The 22066-nt window shown below is 42.2% G+C and overlaps 1 protein-coding gene across 1 annotated transcript in view; it reads right to left on the bottom strand.

Moving 5' to 3' along the window:
- LOC110977838 (glypican-6-like) overlaps nt 1-20640 on the bottom strand; it is a 52491-nt gene extending 31851 nt beyond the window's left edge. Inside the window, exons 1-2 of the mRNA XM_022232315.2 lie at nt 20076-20640; nt 10870-11028 (exon numbers count right to left, since the gene is read on the bottom strand). Coding sequence (XP_022088007.2) covers nt 10870-11028; nt 20076-20238 — 322 coding nt within the window. The 5' untranslated portion in view covers nt 20239-20640. The remainder of the gene's footprint in view (nt 1-10869; nt 11029-20075) is intronic.
- Nucleotides 20641-22066: the final 1426 nt, after the last annotated feature.

Here is a 22066-nt window from a genome sequence, read left to right as displayed (position 1 = left end):
GTCATTTGCATGTTTGTAAAAGGTCTGTTTATTTGTATCCTGTAAAAATGGTCAGACTTCAACCTTGTTTTTTTAATTTTTATTCTTCGCTTATTTTTTGCTTCTATCTTTTTAATGACCTAATGTGGAACTGTGACCAAAAGGCACAATGATAATGATTGAGTTCATGATACAATGTAACAATGTCTAAATGAGCTTTGGATGAGGGGTGACAGGCTTGTATTAGTTTCTTACCAATGTTTTCAGAGTTTGTGGAAATCTTATTGGAAGGGATGACCAACTTGTGAGCAGATGATTCCATTGACTTTCAACAGTGTCTTACCCTTCTGACTGACTAACCCGTCTGCTGCATTTCATTTTGAGATCAAAATTCACCGAGTCAACACGTTCCCAAAGACACAGCCAGGGGTCCCGGTATTCAAAACCTCGAATGGAGGTCAGCACGGGGCCCTCCCAGGAAGCTTAACTTACAAGCTTCGAAAATTTGATTTTGGGGGGAGCCCAGGTGAATATGTGATGCAATTAGCCCGGCCAATATTATTAGAAATTACCGCAGCGGGTTCGCTGGGAGGGATCATGGGAGTGTAAGCTGCCAGGAATGAGTGGGATTACATCTGCATGCGGTGACTCTGCCGTACGTTTTGAATGCACAGGGAGGGCATGAGGATGAAGCTACAGGACAGCCTATGTCATCTGCCAGTGTGGGTTTCTTTCTTTCGTCTTCTTTTTGGGGTGAGGGACAGCTGGGTAGCACTGAGGTTCTCATCCCTGTTAATGTATGGCAAATAACTTGCTCAGAAAACCCTCATGTTCAGAACCGGATGCGTGTTTGGAACTGACAAGGCTCTGATGCGCGTCTGAATGTGACAGCACAGAAAATGGCATCTGCCTTAAAAATGTGCTAGCGAGGGCTGGATGTGCACGAGCGAATTCATGCAGGATAAGGCCCGCAGACGGGAGATGAGTGCAACGATGCACGTCACGTCAACGGCACAAAAAGGAGCAAAATATTGAAACTCGACCTACAAGTGCATGCACTGCATGCTCAACGGTGCTGCTAATGACTTCATCATGTGGAGTAATACAATACACAATAGTAATGTAATGCAGTGTCGGATTTCTAATAAACACGGGGAAAGGTTTCCTGCCTAGCGCATCCTCGGGTCCGGCTTATTGATCAGTGGAACTGTGAATGTCCATAGTCTACTTTCTCCTGTCCTACCTTCTCAGGACACCGGTGCCTTTCTACATGTCAACAATTGGGCAGGCTGTGGACTGTACTGGGTACTTAACTAAAAGGGTTGAGAACGGAGGATTTCTCCGAACTGTTTCCATCAGGTGGTCAAGTTCATTCTCAGGCTCTGCGATTTTTGGAAGGGTGAAGCTTTTGACCTGCTTGCATCAACTCAAACATGTTGGACAATTTTAGGGCTGTGCCGAATAATTGATCCATTATCAAATATTATTTTCCGAATTTGAATATTCGAATGCAAAATTCATGAAAAGGGAGGGTGAATTTTTTTTTGGTTCGAATCTTTTGTTTTAAATGAGGGAAAATGCACCATGGAGGCTTGTTTCAAGCAGATTCAAATGACAAGTGACAGAAATCTTACGATGATTCACAAAGTAAATTATTCATTAAACAATTTAAAAGAGATAAAAATTTTCAACAGGGCAAGAAGTACTGTTCATCTCTGAAATCTTGCTAAATTGTGGCTGGAGATAATCCCAGACATGTACAGCCCTTACGTTGTTTATAATGTACAATTGTGTGCATTATTGTAACCGATTTTGCGTGTGATTTGTTCCTCAAGAATCTGCTGGTCAGTACGACTGAATATTCAGATTTTCAATTTAACTGAAGGTCAAACATTCAAATAGTGAATAATTTAAATTGACTCCGCCATATTTTGAACACACGTCAGTAAGCCCCAAGCACAACTTCCTATGGTAATTTCCTGTTCTGGTGGGAAGTTACTTCATTAACTGCACATAAATTGATAAAATCAACACATTCTGAAAAGCTGGCTTAATACATGTACATGCAGAAATTCAGCATAGTGCACGTACATGTACAATGTACATTATATGTACATGTACCAGTATGACGGCCACTGTGCATGTGCATTATCTATTCCTTCCTCCATGATTCTACACAGCAGTCCTTGTGCATGTAAGTACACAAGACAGCCACCAGCACTGGTGTTCAACAGCCCACTTGAAAAATCACAGTTGAACCTCGGTTCCCCGCCAGTGCCTTATTTACTGCACATGCGGACCTGACACCTGGCCCCGCTTCAAAGCAAGTTGACCGCCTTCAGCAAACTTTCGACCCAGTCCCCCCCCCCACTTGACTATCTCATCCAGCCTATCTCTTTTTCTTCTGTGTACTGATTTCCCATGTAAGTGTACCCAGTCGTTTCCCCGAGCCACGGAGAAGCCATGCCTGCATAATGAGGGGGTAGCGAGGCAGGCATTGCTACAGCGGTCCCTGGTCCATGAATGGAGGGCCGTGTTTACTGAGAAAACAATCCGCCTGGAGTTTTTACTGCTCTCTCTCTCTCTCTCTCTCAAAAAAAGGACACACAAAAGGGTAGGGGGGAAGGAGGGATCATTCTGAATATCAAGTGGGAAACATTGTGGTACTGAGCCTTGAGCCTGCGGTGTGAGTACACAAATCAAATCTTGGCTGTGGATTTCAGCCAACGTTCACCATTGCTACATGGACATGTACATCAACGTGACTAAGTCCTGTACATGTAAACTGTATTGTAAATGTTTGACATACAGTACTTGCGCTACATACAACCGACAGTGTGAACATTTTCCCTTCTTTTTCTGTTGAACATGACCAGCGAACAGCGGAATTCTCATCTTTTAGGAACTGTTCTACACCGAGTCGACTGGCCGGAATGGACACGTGCCGCACAAAAAATAGATAACAGGCAGTCCTGAGTTCTGAAAAACCGAGGAGATGCTGTTCCCCCGGATCTAGTTTCCCGCATATCCACTCCAGAATGAATCCAGGAAAGGTCGAAGCTTCTCGAGCGGCTCAATGATTCAAATACACATTTGAAGTTACTCCAAATTCATCTTCATACATCCATGCACATGTACAGAGCAGTTCTTCAACATTCCAAACTAATATGCCATTTGTCGTATCTTTTCTTTACAGTGGACGGCATACGCACGTAGGTTTGGAATGTGGCAAACTCAAGTACGCCATTAATTGATTGGAATTTGCAGTCTTGGTGGTTTTTAATATCCCGGAGCACTTAATGTTTTGCACAAGCGTTTCCATGGAACTACTTGTCAAGACCTCTCCAACAAATAACAGATTTAGTTTTTTTTTTTCTCAGCAAGAGCCCAAACTCATTCTGAATGACAACAAGAGAAGTATCCATTATTTCCCCTTTCTTCAAAGAATTGGCGAAAGGAAAATCTGACTGCTTTGAAAGTAAACAAACATTGATACTGACAAGTTCCCCATACAAAGAGCGGTAAGATTGATGTGGCTTTGAAAAACCAGAAATGTACTTCCCAGGGGGGGTGGGGATTTTGGCAAATGTTTCTTCCATCAATTATTTCCTTTTCACTAACAGTGCAGCCCCAGCCGTCAATTAGACTTACGGCCAATCCCCTTCAAACATTTGGATAAACAACTCATGGATTTGAACCGTACTGCAGCAGAACTGGCAGCGGCATGCTGCACAGCGTCGCGCGAGGTTCTGTATCGATTATGTCCACGTAGCTCCCGTAGCGATGAAATCTGCAGAATTTCTACATCTGGTCTTCGGCAAGGAACACTGTTATGATCACCAACCGCAACTTGACATTTCAGGAGGCGAGAATCTTTCAGCAATTTTCTACAGCTGGTAGTTCAGGTAGTTCGCACACTCCCTCATAAAAAATCAGACATATTCCCCAGGTGCAGTGTATCTAGTTAGTGCCACTGGGCCAGTGCCACAATAGGGCTATAACCTAGCCAGCTTGTATATACTTCTAAAGAAGTGGGGACAAGCCCAAATGCTACAGGCAACATTTTTGACCAGATTACGGAAGGGCAATTTAACAAAAAACGAAATGAAGACCCCCCCAAAAAAGAGAGAGACCACAATGACCTTGCTTGAAGGAATTCAGTCTCACAGTTGGGGGAAATAAAAACTGGAGTTGAAAGTAAATCTGAAAGCGAGAGAGGCATTACGTTGGTGCGGGGTGTGAAACTTGAAACACTGCTTGCAAACTGCCACGCTCAAAAGTTATTTCGTGTATGCTCAACAGAATTTGTTACAAAAACAAGGTTGTCAAAGGGGCGCACAATGCCAGGGAGGTGTCTTTGTCGTCAGCATGGCTGCTCCCGTGACTAGCAATGTGACCTCACAGTTCCAGACATTGCTTAATCTACTGCTAGAATGCCTACGAATTTTGCACGCATTACTTAAAGTAGATAATGTTGGCTCTGGAGTAAATGGCCTGATAGGCCTGTGTGTAGCACATGTACACACAAACATGTACTGTACATGTATCCGTGGTTCCCTTAGTCAACCCCTTGAAAGTTAACGATTTAGAAATCCCCTTTCGGCTGCCCTATTTTCACTTTCTAAACACATGTAGTCATGGTCTGAAATTCTCTTTTTTAAAATCCAGCACTCCAACAAGCAAATCTTTTCCTGCTCCTGATCATTATTTCAAGGAAGCTTATCCCCCAATGAGGTCAAAGAGAGGGCAAGGGTCAAAGTGGACTAATTGTTCTGTACTGTGCAAAATCTTGATTCATACATGTACGTGTAGGGCCTTTGACATTTGTCAAATGCAATCCCAGAATCCAGAGCAAATAATGCCCCCCCCCTTTTATCGAGATTGATGTTAGGGCAAACTTGAAGTGACATCGGAGCAACCCAATCTGGTACACGGAGGATGTGTGCCTCTCTTGCCACCAATGCTTCCAATATTAACATGTACATTCTAATTTGAGTATTCAATATCGTCCCCGGTACTCCATTTAAAAAAAAAATAGCTCCAACTTGAACCAAGCAAGTTAGCATGCAGATATCCCTACACTACACTTGTACAAGTATCTCAACTGTGTTTTTCTATTAATTGGGAAGAGGAAATAGCTATAGACCATTCGTCTATTGTGTTCTGGAAACAGAAGGCCAGCCATCTTCAAATGGCCATTAGTTGAAGTCTGCGTGGCCCTGAACCTTAATATAGTGATTACAAATCATTGATCTGCTAGGTTGAGGGCCTGTTGTATGCATGGCTGAGCACATAATGGATTGCCAGTCATTTACGTGGCTCATTCTTAAATGCTTGAAGAACATTCAGATCAACCAGAAGTAGGGGCCTACGTGTATTGGTTGTCAAACTGCCGGTATCTTGTGTAGGCAGATTGTGGCAATTATCCAAGCCGACTTGACTGGATTGTCAAGTCATAATTGTTTACGCTTGTACAGTTATTACAAGTCTGATTATGCACGAGGCAATATACCCACTCCAACTACGTTGCAAACATAAAAATTGTTACAGCAAGTAAAATCTGCATCAAATATTCCTGACGACCTCTGAACTTGTTTTTTTTTTCTACTCAGCATGCACATGTATCTGGTAGATACACGTGTACATGCGTGTTTTGAAAAAGATCACCAGCCCCATGGTCCTCTAATTTTATCAGTGGGCAATCGATTTAACCAGGATTTTTACAGAATCTGTAATTTCATTCAGGTTGTCCACGGCAACCACAATCAAGATTTGCAAACTGCCGAATAAAAATGAGGAAGAGAAAATCAAGGAAATATCTACCGGTATCTGGTCAAGACACACTAATACGGATGGATCCTTGTGGCATCTCGTTCCTTTCGGCCGAGATACATCGCCCTGTTGGCAGCAATTTCCGTGGCAATGTTCTTCCTCGTTCTACCGCTACATCCTCTGAGCCCTTGCGGCAACAATTTAATCATGACAGTTGAGCACGGCAATTGGCAGGGACGATGCCAAAAAAAAAAATAATGCAATGAGGATTTGGAGGACTGCCGTCACTTCTCCACCTTAAGTAGGCCACAAAAAAAAGGAGGGGAACGACGCTGCTCAGCACTGGTGCAGACAGGGATTACGTCCGTTCTCCTGAGTCCCAGGCCAGGTTGTTTTTTTTGTTTTTTTGTCTGCGGCGCTGAGGTGCGACATTTCATTAGATTACAGAGGTGTATTCGTGTCCCAGCTGGAGCAATCTATGTGCCTCTCTCCGTCAAAATGAATGGCTGCGAATGAGCAGTCTATTACGGAACGGATATCAAGACACTGATCACACAGCGCAAGGGTTATTACATACATGTACAAATTGTAAGAAGTGAGAATCCGGTACATAGGTGCATGCAGACATGAGGGGACGCAGCTTGTAGGAAACTGTCAGTCTGATTAAAATCTATGCAGAGCCACTCGAGGATAGGAAGTTGAACATTTAAACAGCGCTGGCTCCTCTCTCAAGCAGTTTGACTTCAGTTACGACCCGACCCTGCTGTATCCTCTTGGGGGTATGGCAGACACTGTGGCCCTTGCATTCGAAATGAACATCACCTTCTCATTGGGGCACTGGAATTTATTGAGTGTGAACCGCTGACAACAGAGACACGATGATGAATGGCACCGTTGGTGCCCACGCACCTGCTGTATATGCGCATCCCTTGAAAGTGTCTGTTTTGGATGAGTACTACAGGTACATGTACAATACTTGGAATTTCCAATGTCACAGTTGATGCTAAAGTTACAGAATTTCTGACTTTGAAATAATGAAAGAAGCGGATAGCATTGAGGCAAGTCCATTCTGGGCAAAAGTGTATAGCATGGCTATAGACGGTACACAAAGCAGTCTTCTGTATAAACTAAAAACCACATCTATAAATGCCTGATTCAGGTATCAGGCCATCTTCCCCGTTAACCCTAACCGTCCAAAATTCTCCCGAATCGTCTGGATGGTTTTTGAAGGATTTTGGAGGATTGAGGTTGTGTGGTAAACATGCGTTGCTGATTTTATACTTGTAGGATTCACAGAGTCTAATTTAGGTCATGGGTTGAAGCGTGCATTGTTAATGCTCGGTCATGCATAAATTCAGGCCTATGAAATCAGCCCCACTGTTCCAGGATACCATTTGCACTGACTCAACTTAATGGGAGGAGTTGCTGGACAATTTTGAAGGAGGCGGCAGTGGGCATACATGTATGCAAGAAATAATGAAGGATTTTGGAGGATTGATGTATCCAATTTTTCAGTGAAATCAGTTTGAGAATTGTTCAGGATTTAGGTTGGATCCGCTTGATCTGGAAATGACTGCAAGATTATACTCAAAAGGTACTGTTTATAAATAGTGGTTGGACTCTGTCAAGTCTACCACGTGGCTCTATTCCCTCAGGTGAAAGTAATCATATTCCATGGCCCACCTGCTACCTGCAGACATTTTTGTGCTCTGTGCTTTGTGCCTCAGGGGGAGACATTCCACTGTGAAACAGATTTGGGGTTTATGACACCAGCTACTGTGCCCCCTAGAGGTCACCTGCAGTTTCCAAAGGAAAAATAACGGGACGGGAAAGAAGTTGATGAGGAGAGTTGAGATGCAGTGCAAGGTTTCCCCCTCAGAACCCCTGGAGCAGCAGTCGGCTCAGGTGTTCCCCTCCATTTTGTGGGGGACTGTACCGAAACGTGTCTCAGGCCATGCCAAAGACCGAGATCAAACGTCAGTAGTAAAGATAACCCTATTTCCTAGCCGAGCATTGCTCCCTGTGAAATAGTTAAGTGCACATGTGAAAATTTGGACAGGGTTCAACCTAACAGTTGGTACAGTTTGCTTTTCCCCTGGCAGGAGTTCAAGTTTCTGTGGGTGGTAAACAGCAGTCCAGAGTATTACCACATTATGGGCAAAGTGACCTTTCCCTACTTTATTTGTCCAAGTTCAACTTTACATGTAATTATCTCACGTTGGCAACAACGAATTCTAATCACATTGGTACAAACATGTTTTAGGACTTCTAGTTAAAGTCTGTAGGGTTTTTTGCGCAGCCAATCAAATGTTTGCAAAATTGTTTGAAATTTTTCATTAGTGTTTCTGTTCCATATGCGGCAACGTTTGAGAAAAGCAACCCGTAACATGGAAACACCCATACAATCTGTTGTAGGCTGCTGGAACAAGCCTTGTGATTGGTCAGATTGCACAAGATTTGTGACACAATTGGCCGTCCAAACAAAGTAATACTCCAGACTGTACAGTGTACTGTGCAGAGGTTTTATGATGAGTAATTCTAGAAATAGGGGTCCAAAAGTGTGACATTTTCGTGCCCCTGTTACATCTGACCTTTGTTATTTGACATGGAAATATCACCGGGATTGATTTCAAACTATTACTATTTGTTTGGCAGGTAATTTGCATTAATTCATCACTCCTAGAAATTAGAAAATGTGTTCTGAACTTACAAAATCATATGTCAGATGCAACAGGGACATGAAAAAAAAAATGGACCCCTTATTTCTGAAATTACCCATAGGGGGCCTACATGAGACAGTTGTGACAGCGCACTACAGTGTAGCAAGCCTTATCATATAGGTTGCATTAGTATTCAGCGGTGTGCGGGACGCGGTGAACATTAATAACCGACTGCCCTGATGTGTAAGAGAACCCGTGCCTGCAGACATACAACACTCGCTGGGATCGCGGCAGTTTGCAAAAAGCTTCTAATGGGATGGAAGTACTGCCCCTGTTACAGTCGGTGTAGGCTTTAGTTCCACACCTCGCGTTATCAATTTCTCCCTCTCTTTGCTGAGGCGGTCAGGTGACAAGTCGCCTGCGCGGGGAGGCGTTATCTTTCACTATCGTGTATCAAATTGTGATCTACTGAATACGACGGATCAATACACAGCTCGGCACTCGCGCAGCATATGCAGGTGCGTCCTAGTGCAGATATGTCTCGAGATCAACTCTTGGCCAGAATCTGTAAGCTTTACGAGTTTCACGTTGTGGGAAGGAACAACATCAGATGCATCAGGCAACTGATTTTTATTCCCCCACTGTGGCCCAGCAAATTGTATTTCAGGTAAATTTTTTTGTGGGGGTGTTTTACTTTTTCAAAGCGTTTAGTTTGCAGTAGAAATCACACCATAGAAAATTTGCTCGTTCAGATGTCGAGCTCCATACCGGTAGCAATGATTCATATATACATGTATACCTACTGTATCATTCTGGACGCATACAATGCATGATCAACTTAATCCCATTTAAAAATGATGGCTGGTGGCCGGACAGGAACTGCCTTGTCACTGAACTGCCATCAACATGTAAATATTTCAGGTCATGGACCTGCGCCCACCATGCCAGTTGTCTTTGACAATCTGCAGACTCTACATGTGACTTGGACAACAACTCTGCATGCATACAACTATTTCATGCGCAGATACATGCATATCAAACAGAAAAGAAGGCTCAGCAGGCAGTACCACATTCATCGTAATAACCTTAATTAAATCAAGATTGATTTGAATATGTATTTTTGGTACTTTCCTCCAAAGCCGTCAAATCGCACCAAACAACAGAAATTTTTATAGCAATTTTGACTATTTTTTCTACATTGTTGAAAACATAAGACCAATTTGTTATTTTGAAATCTGGTTCTGTAATATAAAGATATTCTTTGATGTAGACATATTCCTGCACAAGATTTTACTTCAGTAAGTATTTCACATGTAACAGTCGTAGACAAACCTTGGTCTAAATATAAAGGCATTCCTGCATGGGTGAATTATGTCATTCCTCTGTGTGGTGGAGGGAACCCTTGTCAAGACAGGCTGGTTCCTGTCATTCCCAATTGCCCGAAACCAGACAAGCTTCTCTCAGCCTGGTTTTATGGAGGTGTAGGGAGCAAGCTGGGGAAGAATGTATCCAGTGACCTCGTGACCCCATTGGCCAAAGCGGAGGTTATTTTTCACAATACCTGCGAGCGATACTGGGTGGTGGGTTAAAGAGTGTAACAAACCAAAGTGTTAGACGTAAAATTGTAAATTGTGCATTGTGTTTCAAGTGGAATGATTGCCACGATCGCCTTATCTTGGTAAACATTTTAGTATAAATTGACAAAAATGTAAGGTAACTTTGACACTGCCTTGTTTTATAATTCAAAGTGCTTAAATTTTCCCTCAAAAAGAAAAATCAAACATTTCAGGAGTCTTGTGAATTTATTCCGAATGTCCTCTAGCACTGGAGAAGTAGCTTGCTTTAATTCTGATGAAATATCCCATAATTCACCTCATCTCAGGACTGGGGGGGATCCCTCTGGGGAGCTGGCATCGCGAGTAATTTGCACGAAGTAATCGCAGCACCGATGTGCCGCGAATCCACAAAACACGGTGGGGGCCTTCCCGGCCAAAAGCCGCTGCATTATTTAAGCGGATTCCCTCATTCACTGCGCTATGCCACGTGCACCTGAATGCCAGCAATTAGTTCATGCATCCAGGAATAATTTGCAACTCTGCTGTGTTGTGGCAATATTGGTCCCGATAGCAATTTTCATGGTAAAACTGTCCACTATGGTCGACTTACATGTACACAGAAACGACAAAACACGAAGACGCTCATACATATCCTAGCCAAAGTGTTCCATTGCAGATAGACCTGCATTTAGAACCTGGCAAAGACAGACTCTGTGCCTAAGGCGGTAACCTAAACTTCCCCTATTAATCATCACCAGATTTTTTGAGGGGGGAACACACTTCAATTTCACATACCGGTACCACGCAGACCTAATGTCCAATATCCTTTCCAAATCCTTCTTTCCGAGAAAGACGGCGTGCTCTCAAGCAGCACCGGCAACAAGAACAGGCCAGGTACTTACTGTCAAATCGCTCCGCCCTCCGGATAAAGTACTCCCTACTCGAGCTGCTCTTTGCGAAAACTATATCTTTAAAGTCCTTGGTGCTGGTCTGACTGAGCTTCTCCTCCATGTCCGCCGTGCAACAGGTAAAACTCTGTTGACATATTCTGAGGTGATCCCCTGCAAAGGAGCAAAGACAAGCAAACCAAACATTTCCCGATGAATCACAGGGTAAGATTTCGATTTCAATTTCAATTGTTTTGTTTCATTTTTTCGTCCTCTGCAGTGTACTAAATGTCAAGAATCCACTAAAGTGAACAGAATGGAATGTACAATGTACATGTAAGCCTATTTTATTTCAAAGGATCGGAAATGTGACCACCTAAGGCTTGGAAGAATTTTTGTACTTTTCGCAAGTACAATGTAGCCTATAATTTAGCCAAAAAAAACACAGTCTTTAGTACAGTACACTGTGCAATACGCTACATGTATGAATACTGTACATGTTTACCAATGAAACATATTCATACAAGTACATGCATGTGTAGTTTGTGTACATCCCTGTACACGTACTGGTACCCTGCCTTCTACCATGTGCACCCATATTAAATATGCAGGTTGGCTGGAGCCAGAGTTTTAGCCACTAGGGTGTAGATGGGCCCTTCAGACATTCAATTTTACACGTTCTAACTGCAACCCTTCGTACTTGCAAATTGTATGTTCAAAAATCTGGCACTCTGTGTTGGCCACGGTAAAAACCAAAATCGTGGATAAATCCTGCAAAATGGAGTGCTTTGTTACTGGTAACTGAAATGTTACACAAAAATAAACCCGCAGAACAGGTCACGGTGACAGAAGGATGGAAGAATTCCCCCAAACGTATGGAAATATCCAACTTGAAAAAAAGCCACATCACCATAAATGTACAGCAGCTATTTGTGCCATGCTCACTCAACGAGATCAGATAATTCATCAAATTAATGATGTTCTTATTTAGTCGTCCTGTGCATTTTCATGGACTCTTACATTTTTCTGCCTATCTCATACTCATTTAACATTTTGTCACCCACGTCTTTGAGCACATATGCAGTATGGCAAGTGCATTTTTCCTCAAAAAAACTCAGGAATGCGAAAAAGGCAGAATTCCAAGTCCACTTTAATGAGGTTGATTTGCAAGGAAAAGGACATGCCTTTCTCAGGTTTGGGAGATTTCAATCTCTTGAAAAAAACAAAATAAAGACTGCACCTCCCTGGCCGACAAACCACCCAGGACCTCTGACCCCTGACCTTGCCTGCCTTCACCTGTTCTCCTGCAAACATTATTTATCCAATTGGGAGAGGCCGAGCCCAGACTCAGTGGGATGCCATGCCAGACTGTAGGTGGGACCCGACATGACTGGCGCCAGGCTAATTTCTCTTCTCCATGTCAAACTTTGCAGGCCGGTAACCTGTGTCAATGCACTTGGAAGGACTTGATTTATGTGTAATATTTGTCTGAAACCCCCCTCCCTAAAACAAGCACAAATTGCTAACTCAGTGCATTTTCGGGACTTGTTTCAGGCCTATGTTACACATGGCTGGGTATGGTACTGCACACATACTATTGCTCTTCGGGCATCTTACGCCTACAGGGGCCAGGGCACCGGCGTGCCGTGCTATTTTGCCTGAAATTTCAAATGCACAGGAAAAATTCCCATGCAGGCACACTTAATGGTGCCAATACGTTGTCTAAAGTGAGAGAGATGAACTAAAATCGGGCCACAGAAAGATCATACATCTCTACCTGTGAACAGTTCCTAAGCAACACTGGCCCACTGGAAATATTTCCGGTATGATGGAGTGATCCTAACATGAGAGTCATTTTGGTTCACACCACCAGGCAACCCTTCTCCATCATCCTGCCAGTGCCAGGATTTGATGAAAGTGGGTCACAAGAACAAGGAGATTTGCAGCATTTGGTGGGGCATCAATCAACACCCCCAGCCTCATACTGCCCCGTTTTGTGAGCCAGACAACTTATTTCACCCTCAACTGGCAAGCCGCATCAAATGGCTTAGCCACAATTAATACCAAAGGTATGCATCAACCTAGCCACAATAAGCCCCACAGCCCAAGAGATCTGTCTTTTTCCAGCTTCTCTAAAACAGACACTCTCGCTTTTGACAGCAACAAAAGAGGCTCAGCATTCCTGCATGTTGGCATGAAAATAAATATTTTTCTGGTTGTAAGGAATGAAAAAAAAACACCTGCAACTTCCTGGAAGATGCAATTAGGGAAGTGGTTCTGGCTGATTAACATCGATAGGTTATCATGTGTTTAGATACAGGCCTGCAATACCAGGGGAAGTCAACTAGTAGTCCATGTACATTTGCATGTACCATGCCTACAGGGAGAGTTGGCTAAGGGAGATCCTTGCAAAAACAGCCTGCATATGCCAAATAAACATCAATTCCATCAATTCCTTTCTACCGGCTGTCTCCTACAACACGACCAGGCCACTAACTATGGCTGTGAGCATTTCAAGAAAAATAAAAATGCACGTACTGTAGTCGTAGGCGACACTGAATTTGTTGATTCGCATCTGTGTCAAATGCAATCATTCGTCACTTGTACAAGGAACACTCCTCAAACTGTGCGTACGGCATTCATAATTGTTACTGTAATCTACAGTACCAGTTATCTATTAAGTTTTTAGCGCCGAGGATATTGTCTGAAAAAAATGTATTAACGTATAAAACCATGATAAAATGGAAGCTTAGTGCTTGGGACCAGACAGTAATTACTTCAACAAAGTCATTAATTCCTAATTTTCCATTTAATTTTATCTTCTCTTGCTGATGCTGTTTCTATTGGGAAGTTTCACAGAGCAAGTGCTTTAGAATTTTCCGGCATCGGTGACTGGTTTAATTAACAGCTATGATGTTGGACCCTTGCTCCCTTGTGGCAAACAAGCCCTTTTAAAATCCTCCCCTTTTCAGTCTCGCCCATTACTAGGAAATGGTCATTGGTCCTGCTAATGCCTGCCCTGCATGGTTAATGAATCAAGTAAACAGGTACAATGGAGGTCCAGCAACCAGCCAAGGAAAAGTTCAAGTGACCCTCCACAGAGAAAAAATGAATCTGAGAATGAGAGAGGCTGTGCAGAACTGGATAGAACTGGATAGGGGCTCGGTCAAGTGGAAGAGAGAGACGAGAGATTCGAGTGATTCATCTCTACAGTGATAAACACAACGAACCGCAGTCATGTTCAGCAAAATTGTTGGTGGGCACTATAAATAATTCTTTCTCAAGTCGACTTATTACAGTCTTGAGAAAACACTGACCAATTATGTTGATATTGTTCATTCTGCAGTGCTGACTTTTCATGAAGACACAGTGGCGTATACAGTGCATATGCAAGTAGCTGCACCCAGTAAAACTCATAACAAGATACTTGAGTAATCTATTCTATTTGCATTAGATGGTGAAGTTTCACTGTATTATACATGTACATAAACATTTGCAGCATGCACTGAAATAAGCTGTCAAATTGCTTCGAGAAAATAAGCAAATTCACAGATGATCCTGAAATCATTAATATTTGACTTAATCCCCCCCCCAAAAAAAGGGGGAAAAAATGAAGAGATGCAGCCGAGTATTCTCCTCTCTGCTATTTCACTCGCACCTTTCACATGCGGATAAAGTCTAATTAAAAATCCGGTCCTTTCCCAGTCCCTGCTAATATTACAACTCAATGCCTTTGGGTCCCATGAAAAAAGCTTCTCAGCTTTCCATGGCCTTAGCCAGCTAGGCAGATTTATTACGTTTTAGAAGAGGACAGCTACCTGTCTCTAAAAATTTGGGTTCGGCCTTCCCTCCGCCCCAAATCTATTAAACCTACTGCACCCTATATACATGTACATGTATTTTTCTTCCTTCTTAAAAAGCAAATACAGTGTACATGTATGCTGAGACCTATGTGGGTCGACAGCTTGATTTGGTTTAAAATTCTTATAGACAGAGGAGGTCAATTATGAGAGATTTGGGAGAGCCCATTTTGGCAATAGGGGAATACTGTATGTCAGGCATGTTTGCTTGCCCGGCTGGACTGAACAGCCAAGCCTATTTGTAGCATACATTGCCCCAGGGTGGTAGGGGAGGAGATATGGGAGGGGGGGGTTGTAAGGGAACTGAAAGCATCCACAAACCATCACCCGAGGTTCAGAGAACCAGATAAATAAATTAGCATAATACCATGCAGTCATTGCCTGAACTAGTAAATATACATGTAATCCTCTGAGGCTTTCGCGAGTACCATTTTTAAGTTTTCAAACTGCGATTATGGGCTTCACTGCCAATTAGAGAAATCATCTGCTATGCCCCTATTTAAAGACACCTTGTTTAAATTCCACATTAATTCAACCTTCAAAACTAATACAGGGTTACCATTATTCACCAGTGAACTTACTTGGCCTTCAAAAACCATGCCATTACATCACCGTACAATTTTACTGACCATGACAACTTCAAATAACCACTTTCTTCTCTTTTTTTCTGAAAAAAAATGACATTATCGTTTTTAAACTTGCACATGTGCATGTGACAGCCTCCTTGTCATTTCTGTCTGACCCCTTTTAAAAGCAAATAACATGAGATGATTTTGTAAAATGGTTACAAGGTGAACGACCTCAGCAGAAACAAAAACATTTTCACCAAAATCAAATCTGTACTCAAAAGAAAAAAACCACATCCTCCTTTAACCTTAACTGATTGCGTCAACTCCCAGCTCCCAGAAAACATCCTCACTTCAACCAAATCCCGAGGTGCGCTTTGTAACAAAACAAGGGTCCTTCCTCTTAGCGCAGTAAGCCATGAATGAAGGTGTGGATTATTAAAGCCTGATGATTCACATGGTCTTCTTCACCTGTCCCGCCTTTTTGGGGAGGGAAGAGGAGATCAAAGAGAAAGGAGAATGGAATTCTTTAACTACTTAGCAGCAGCATTGTGTGTCCACCTTCAGGGCAATCGAGTATTCAAAATCATAAGCAGCTCTTTTTTTTACAGGGGGGGTGCGTGACAAGATGGGGGGGGAGTACATGTGCATGGTGGTGGGGTTACATCATAGGACAATGGGGGTTTCCAAGGACAGCCAGTGGGAGGGCTGAGGGGATTAAGTGTGGGGATTAATGTTGGGGAAGTAATTAAACTGTTTCCCTTTTCTGGCGGTGGGAGTGAACTGGGCCAATGATTAATGAATGTGTCACTGGCTAGAAAATGTTGTCAAGCTTGTTAGGATCAGAGTTCCATACTGTCCTGCCTGTTTAGCCCCGCATTTTATTCTCTTTTCAAATTTCAATCCAACTCCCATTCTAACTGAATGGCTGTCACAAGATAAACAAAAAAACATGTTTAACAAAGAATACTGCAGCATAAAACAAACTGGCTGGAAACTTGTAATCTTATACATCCTTTGGTAATTTTTCACAGCACCAACAAGATGTTTGGGTAAAGCACAGGATAGAGGATCACTCGATAGGATATTTCATTGTGGTTTTTACAACTTGAAAATTCAAGGACTTGTCCCACAACGCTTTGTGACATCTGAAAGCATTCCTCGGCAGAAGTTCCACTGGTGGACATTCGACTATATTCTTTTGTCAATTTTGGTTTTTAAGTGAAATCCTCACGTTTTGTGGTGAGGGCAAAAATATATGGGTGACAGGGGCAAGTCTGTGCCCTCCATGATTAGCAAGTATGCTTGAACTAGATAACAATGCCCTGTCAGGTCTCCCTGTTATGCAATGCACATTTTAATCAGCACTTCGTTAGTGGGCTCTTCAGCCCAGCTGCAGTACAAATGAGGTGTTAATTCTTCACCACTTTGTCATCGCTCCCATCTCATTATCTGTGGTTAGCACCCTTTGAGGGAGTAGGAGGAAGAGGCTGGAGACTGCTATCTTATCATGCTGGAACAGTTTCTGTACATCCATTTGTTCAGCTGTCTGACAGGCGTGAATCATGACAGTTTTGAAACTGCTTCCTTCAAACATACTGGGCTGGGAAGTCAACTGAGAGATAAACCTCCTAATAAGCTGCTGTTGATGGTCTCCAAAGGTCGCCATATTCCACTTTTTGTTAATTTCTAACAAATTTAAATTTTGTCATAAATGAATACATTTCTCTATACTTACGGCCTCTCTAATAATCAGTTTGATAAGAAAACAAGTTCAGAGAGATTAATATAATTTCCCACATGCATAGTAATGGGTAACCTGAGTGAAGTACATGTAGACCAAATGTCCCCAAAGCACTTGATATTTTCAAAGCTTTCCAGTAAGGACCAAAACGTTACTGTTCTTGATTACACAAATGTGATACCCATCAACAAGCATCATCCACACTTGAATGGAGAGCACCAACCAAATCAAAATATGGCAGTTGGGGTTAAAAAACCTGTCGCGGTGCTGACTCACAGTGGCAAGAGCTACTCTCTTGGGCACAACAAGAAACAGAGCCCGGACATCTTAAGACGCGAGAATGGTGGACGAACCCTAGCAATATCGTGTGCATGACAACGGCACTGTTACGCCGGGTGTCTGTGGCTGGAATTTAATTTGGCCAGGCCTCCTCAAACCCATCATAATGCAGTATGCTGTCATTGAAAACCCTGCCACAGGCAAAATTATTACCAAGTGTGGTGTGCATATTGCTGAAGCATGTACAACTGTACATCCATGTACAGTATGTCATATCCCTCTGACTGCTGTGGACAAATTTTCAATGAATTTAAGCAGGATTTTTTCTTCATATCTTGCAAGTCACATGGACAAAGGGTTTTTTAAGAATATTTACAATTGTGCATGTTTCATCTGCAGTTGACGATTTTTAACAACTTGTATACAGGTAAAAAAAAAATAGCTGAAGAAAAGATAACATGGACAAAGCTCTACTTGACCATTAATATTGAAGTCTCCAAAGCTTGCATTCCTGTTCATATTTGCATTCCTTCAGATTAACAGATTGGGTAGTTTAAACAAACAACTGCATCCTATGGGTCATGTTTGAACAATAACCAAGCTGACATGCTGTTTATGTACACAACAAGTCAATCACCTGCAGGTTAAAGTTCAAAGGTCAGAAAAGCAATGCTCTTCCTACAAAAATTTCTCCCCCTTACCAAATTTTTTTTATCAAAATTTTCAGATGATGAATGTCATCAGTTTACCTAACTCCTTGATTTATGATTGATCACTCAAAACCTACCAGGTATGTAGGATTCGTAACACACCGTTCATCTGTCATCCAAAATGGGTTGAACCAGTGGATGTAAATTGCTTAGATGGTCACTGCTCAAGCAATTAAACAAATAACCATGGGGAATAATATGTTATATTCCTATGTACATGTATACATGTACAACCAAGACAGGGCCTACATGGAAATATCACACATGTACATGAATGTGTACATACTACATAAGCATACTTGTAAGCAAAGGTCTTACAAGGTAAAGCATATGTTTAAATTGTCTACTGGGTTTCCTTACGGTCTTGTGACATACATACTATTATTACACAAGACTCTATTGATTTGACTTTCAGTTTCAGTAAGTCATGTTCACGGCCAGCCGTGCATGCAAGGGTAAACAAAACAAATTCTGATCAAATGAAACTGGAGAACAGAAACTCTGTCAAGGCCAACCAAAGGAAAACAAAAACCACATGTGTCTGGCTCATCAAGTCAAAATAGCATGAGGAAAGGATGCATGTCCGGTTTTGCCCCTGCTGACGGCAAAGTGCATCTGTGCTGAGTCCCAATGTTGTTCTTTGGAGTTGGCCCCCCCATCACCCTACATCCTCCTCACAGACAGAGCCTGCAGGGTTCTCCAATCTCAGACAAGCTAATGACAGCAAGTGTCTCACATGTGGTTCTAATATCTGGAAGAGCAGGGGCAGGTGACATCGCCAAATATATGCCTGCTGATGGATCTTTGTGAAAGATGGCACAGTAAGCCCACTGCCTCCCACAGAAGAAACTAAGCCCAAGCTCAAAGGCACTGCAGCTTAAAGCTTTACTTCACTGGTAAACCAAAAAAAGCTTGTGCTGGAAACAGTAAAACTGTGAAGAAATGAGTTCTCACTGAACTAATTTTTCCTTGGCTTAGAGTAACACAATTGTGTTGCATGTGCAGTTGTCGATGCTGTCCATAAGTTTTTAATGATTGCAGTGGAGTCCCCAACGTGTGGCACTTTGATGTACCGGTACCCACCACTTTCCACACGCAGTGCGGCCAAACTTCAAATTCATTTAGTTACATACTGTTACAATTACTTTCATCATATTGGTACTGTTGAACCATTGCAAACTAGTTCATTGTCATGGCATTTAGGCTTTCTAGTCTGAAAGTCAAGAATGGCAGCGTCCAGAAACTTGGCACAGATTCAGCTGAATGCTCCCTGACTTGGCACACTTGAACAATCTCAGGAAATCCCACATTACAGTCAAAAATTTCTTTAGAAGTTCTTCCACTCACATACCCAACTACATAGTTACTTATTTGAAAGAATATTGTTTTCTTATTTTGGGGAGGATTTTAAAGGGTTCATTGTGCACTGTAGGAAAAAAAACACATCGAGATAAGACTGAAATAGAGTTTTACCAAGGGGTAAATTGACTCAAAATTTATGAGTGGGAAAACTCAATGAAATTTCAGTAATAGCGAATGCAAATGTGCGGTAAAAATATTGCTCGAGCAAGGCACTGGAGGAGAAAAAAAAATTGAAGTAGGCCCTACAATTCGTTAGAGGTGCAACATTAGGGTACATCTGCATCATTACAGACTACACTGCTTTTAATGTGTCTTGTTTTGTTCAATGTAAATGAATACAAGCTGGATGGAGGCATCTATGACGATATCAATTCATCAAGATTTTCGGCTGGATAGGCCTATCCCAGGTTGGATGCCAGTCATCATTTGCATTATGACTAAGGCATTAAAAAATCACTTGCAATGCAAATAAAATTTAACAAAAATTTCACTTATTGCTATTTCTGTTATCATGGTTATTGTTACATTTTCTGACAGGTTGCTGTGGAGTTCAAGTTTAACAATGGTCGAGGACGTTACCAATTTGCTATGATGCTACATGTAACGTTTAGACTGTAAGAATTCCAATAAAATTGGCAAGCTACAGCCTACAGGCCTACGGAATAAAATTATATGGCATCCAACTTCCAAGCATTCTTACCCGAGACCGCGAAATCTGGCACTTCGTTTGTGCTAAATCCCTTATCCTGATAAGCGTCCCTAACATCGGCACATCCATTCTGTCCGGACAGAGCCACCGAAAATCCCGAAAAAACAGTCAAAATCGTCCCCAATGAGAGGATAAAATCCAGCGAAAGCGCCATGATGTGGAGCGAGCTGTGCGAATTCCCCAGCGAGGCCGTGTCAACGGGGTTTGTGTATTGTCCAATGGTGATTGAATCAGGCCTGTAGCACGTCACGTTCCACCGGTACCGTGTGTGCGTCTCCTCGATGGACGAAACCGCAAAAAAAAACCAGAATTTCCGACTTAAATCCGCCAGAAAAATGGTCGCCTATGCGCCGGAACAATCGGGTGGATGACTGGAAGAGGTGTGCAGGTTGGTCTTCCTGACTCAAGGCATCGGAATCGTGGAAATGAGTACTGAATTCCGGAGTAAAAGATGTCCGTTCCTTCCATACAGAAGTTCCAAGGATGCTTATTTTTTTGGCTGCAGTGAAAAATCTGTGTGGCGCTATACGCAGAGTACTCGAGTATGCTCGCTTGCATTCATCACATGCATTCATCGATTGAGAATACAGGTTGATTAAGCTAGGCTAAGCCATTCCTCAGTAGGGGGAACCGTAAACATTGTAGACACGTTTCTGTTGTAATTATTTCTTTCTGAAATACAACAAATATCAAATGCTGCAAAATCTATAAGAATAATATTAAATTCAATTATAGATTTAATAAATTACAATTTACTCATTGACTGTAGAATCATCATTTAAATCATTCTTATTAAACTCCCCAGGTAGTAGTACGGTCAACTCATGCCGAGCCGCTGTTCCCGGTAGGGGGCTACCTCCCTGTGAAAGTAATGTGACAAAAGGATGCATTCTCTTTCCTCTTGATCACTTTTTGAATGGTTTTATTGTCGTTTTATTAAGCCAGTCATCGGTGCTCGGACAAATCGAACATTGTTTACATTGTAAATGCACTTTCCTATCTCTGTTCATATATTTAGGATTACAATTATGCAGTTATATGCTACAAAACTGTAATCATTAAGATTTGTACATATGTGAATAAACAGGCGGGAAAGTCTTGAATTAATTCCCAACAGTGGATTTTGTTTGAGCGAGACAGTTACCATAAAATGTTGCAGGAATGAATCCATTAAGTTTTATTTGAAAAACCACGACAAGGGCTAAGCAGAATTCATGTGGTACACCAAATCGATAGAGGGCGCCAGGCAGAAAGAGTAAAACTAAACGTCGCTGTATGGTCTGACGTCTGTGCGTCTGATCAGCCGTTCTGTCTGGTTATGTTCGGCATTTTCGTGGTGGTGGTGTCGGAGTCAGAACGATTGCGTTTGTCCGCTGTGGTGCGATTACGTTGTCTTGATAGAGTCTGAAAGGAAAGAGGTTAATCTACTTGTTGACTATAATCTGCCCTGTGTATGCCTCAATCTACACGGTCTAATAAAACGTTCATCCACCGAAATCTGGCTGTACATGTCAGTAATATGCGCGAAGAGACCTCCTAGCATTGATAACTCGCTTTAAATTGAATCTTTATCACGTTATCTACATTGATTTCCTCCTGTTTTGCTTTTGAATTCTTACTCATTCTTAAATTTGCCACTCTCAGTTAGACCCAAGAAGAGCATAGACCCCCCCCCAGTACTTGTTGGTTTTAAACGCAAGTTGAGAATACTTTCTTCAGTGACACTTGCAAAAATTAAATGCATTGTCAATTCCATTAATTCCGCTATTTTAATTTAAAACAAGGACCCACCCAGAGCTAAGTTTTCAGGAGGGGTGTTTTTTTTGTGGGGGGATAAGTAAATGTTAATATAACCTTCAGCCTTTCGAATTTCTCAGGGAGAGGATGCGTTTGGAGATTTTTACACGCTTTTGGAAGGAAGGGAAGTGAAACAGATCTGAGATTATCGCCTTTCTCTCATTATTTCTCCCAAAAAGGGGTCC

The sequence above is a fragment of the Acanthaster planci genome, linkage group LG14 (genome assembly GCF_054643075.1).
Source record: "Acanthaster planci isolate LZ-2023a linkage group LG14, COTS_SCS, whole genome shotgun sequence".
NCBI lineage: Eukaryota > Metazoa > Echinodermata > Asteroidea > Valvatida > Acanthasteridae > Acanthaster > Acanthaster planci.
Note: the sequence above shows the minus strand (reverse complement) of the source record. Positions and strands in the feature narration are given on the sequence as shown.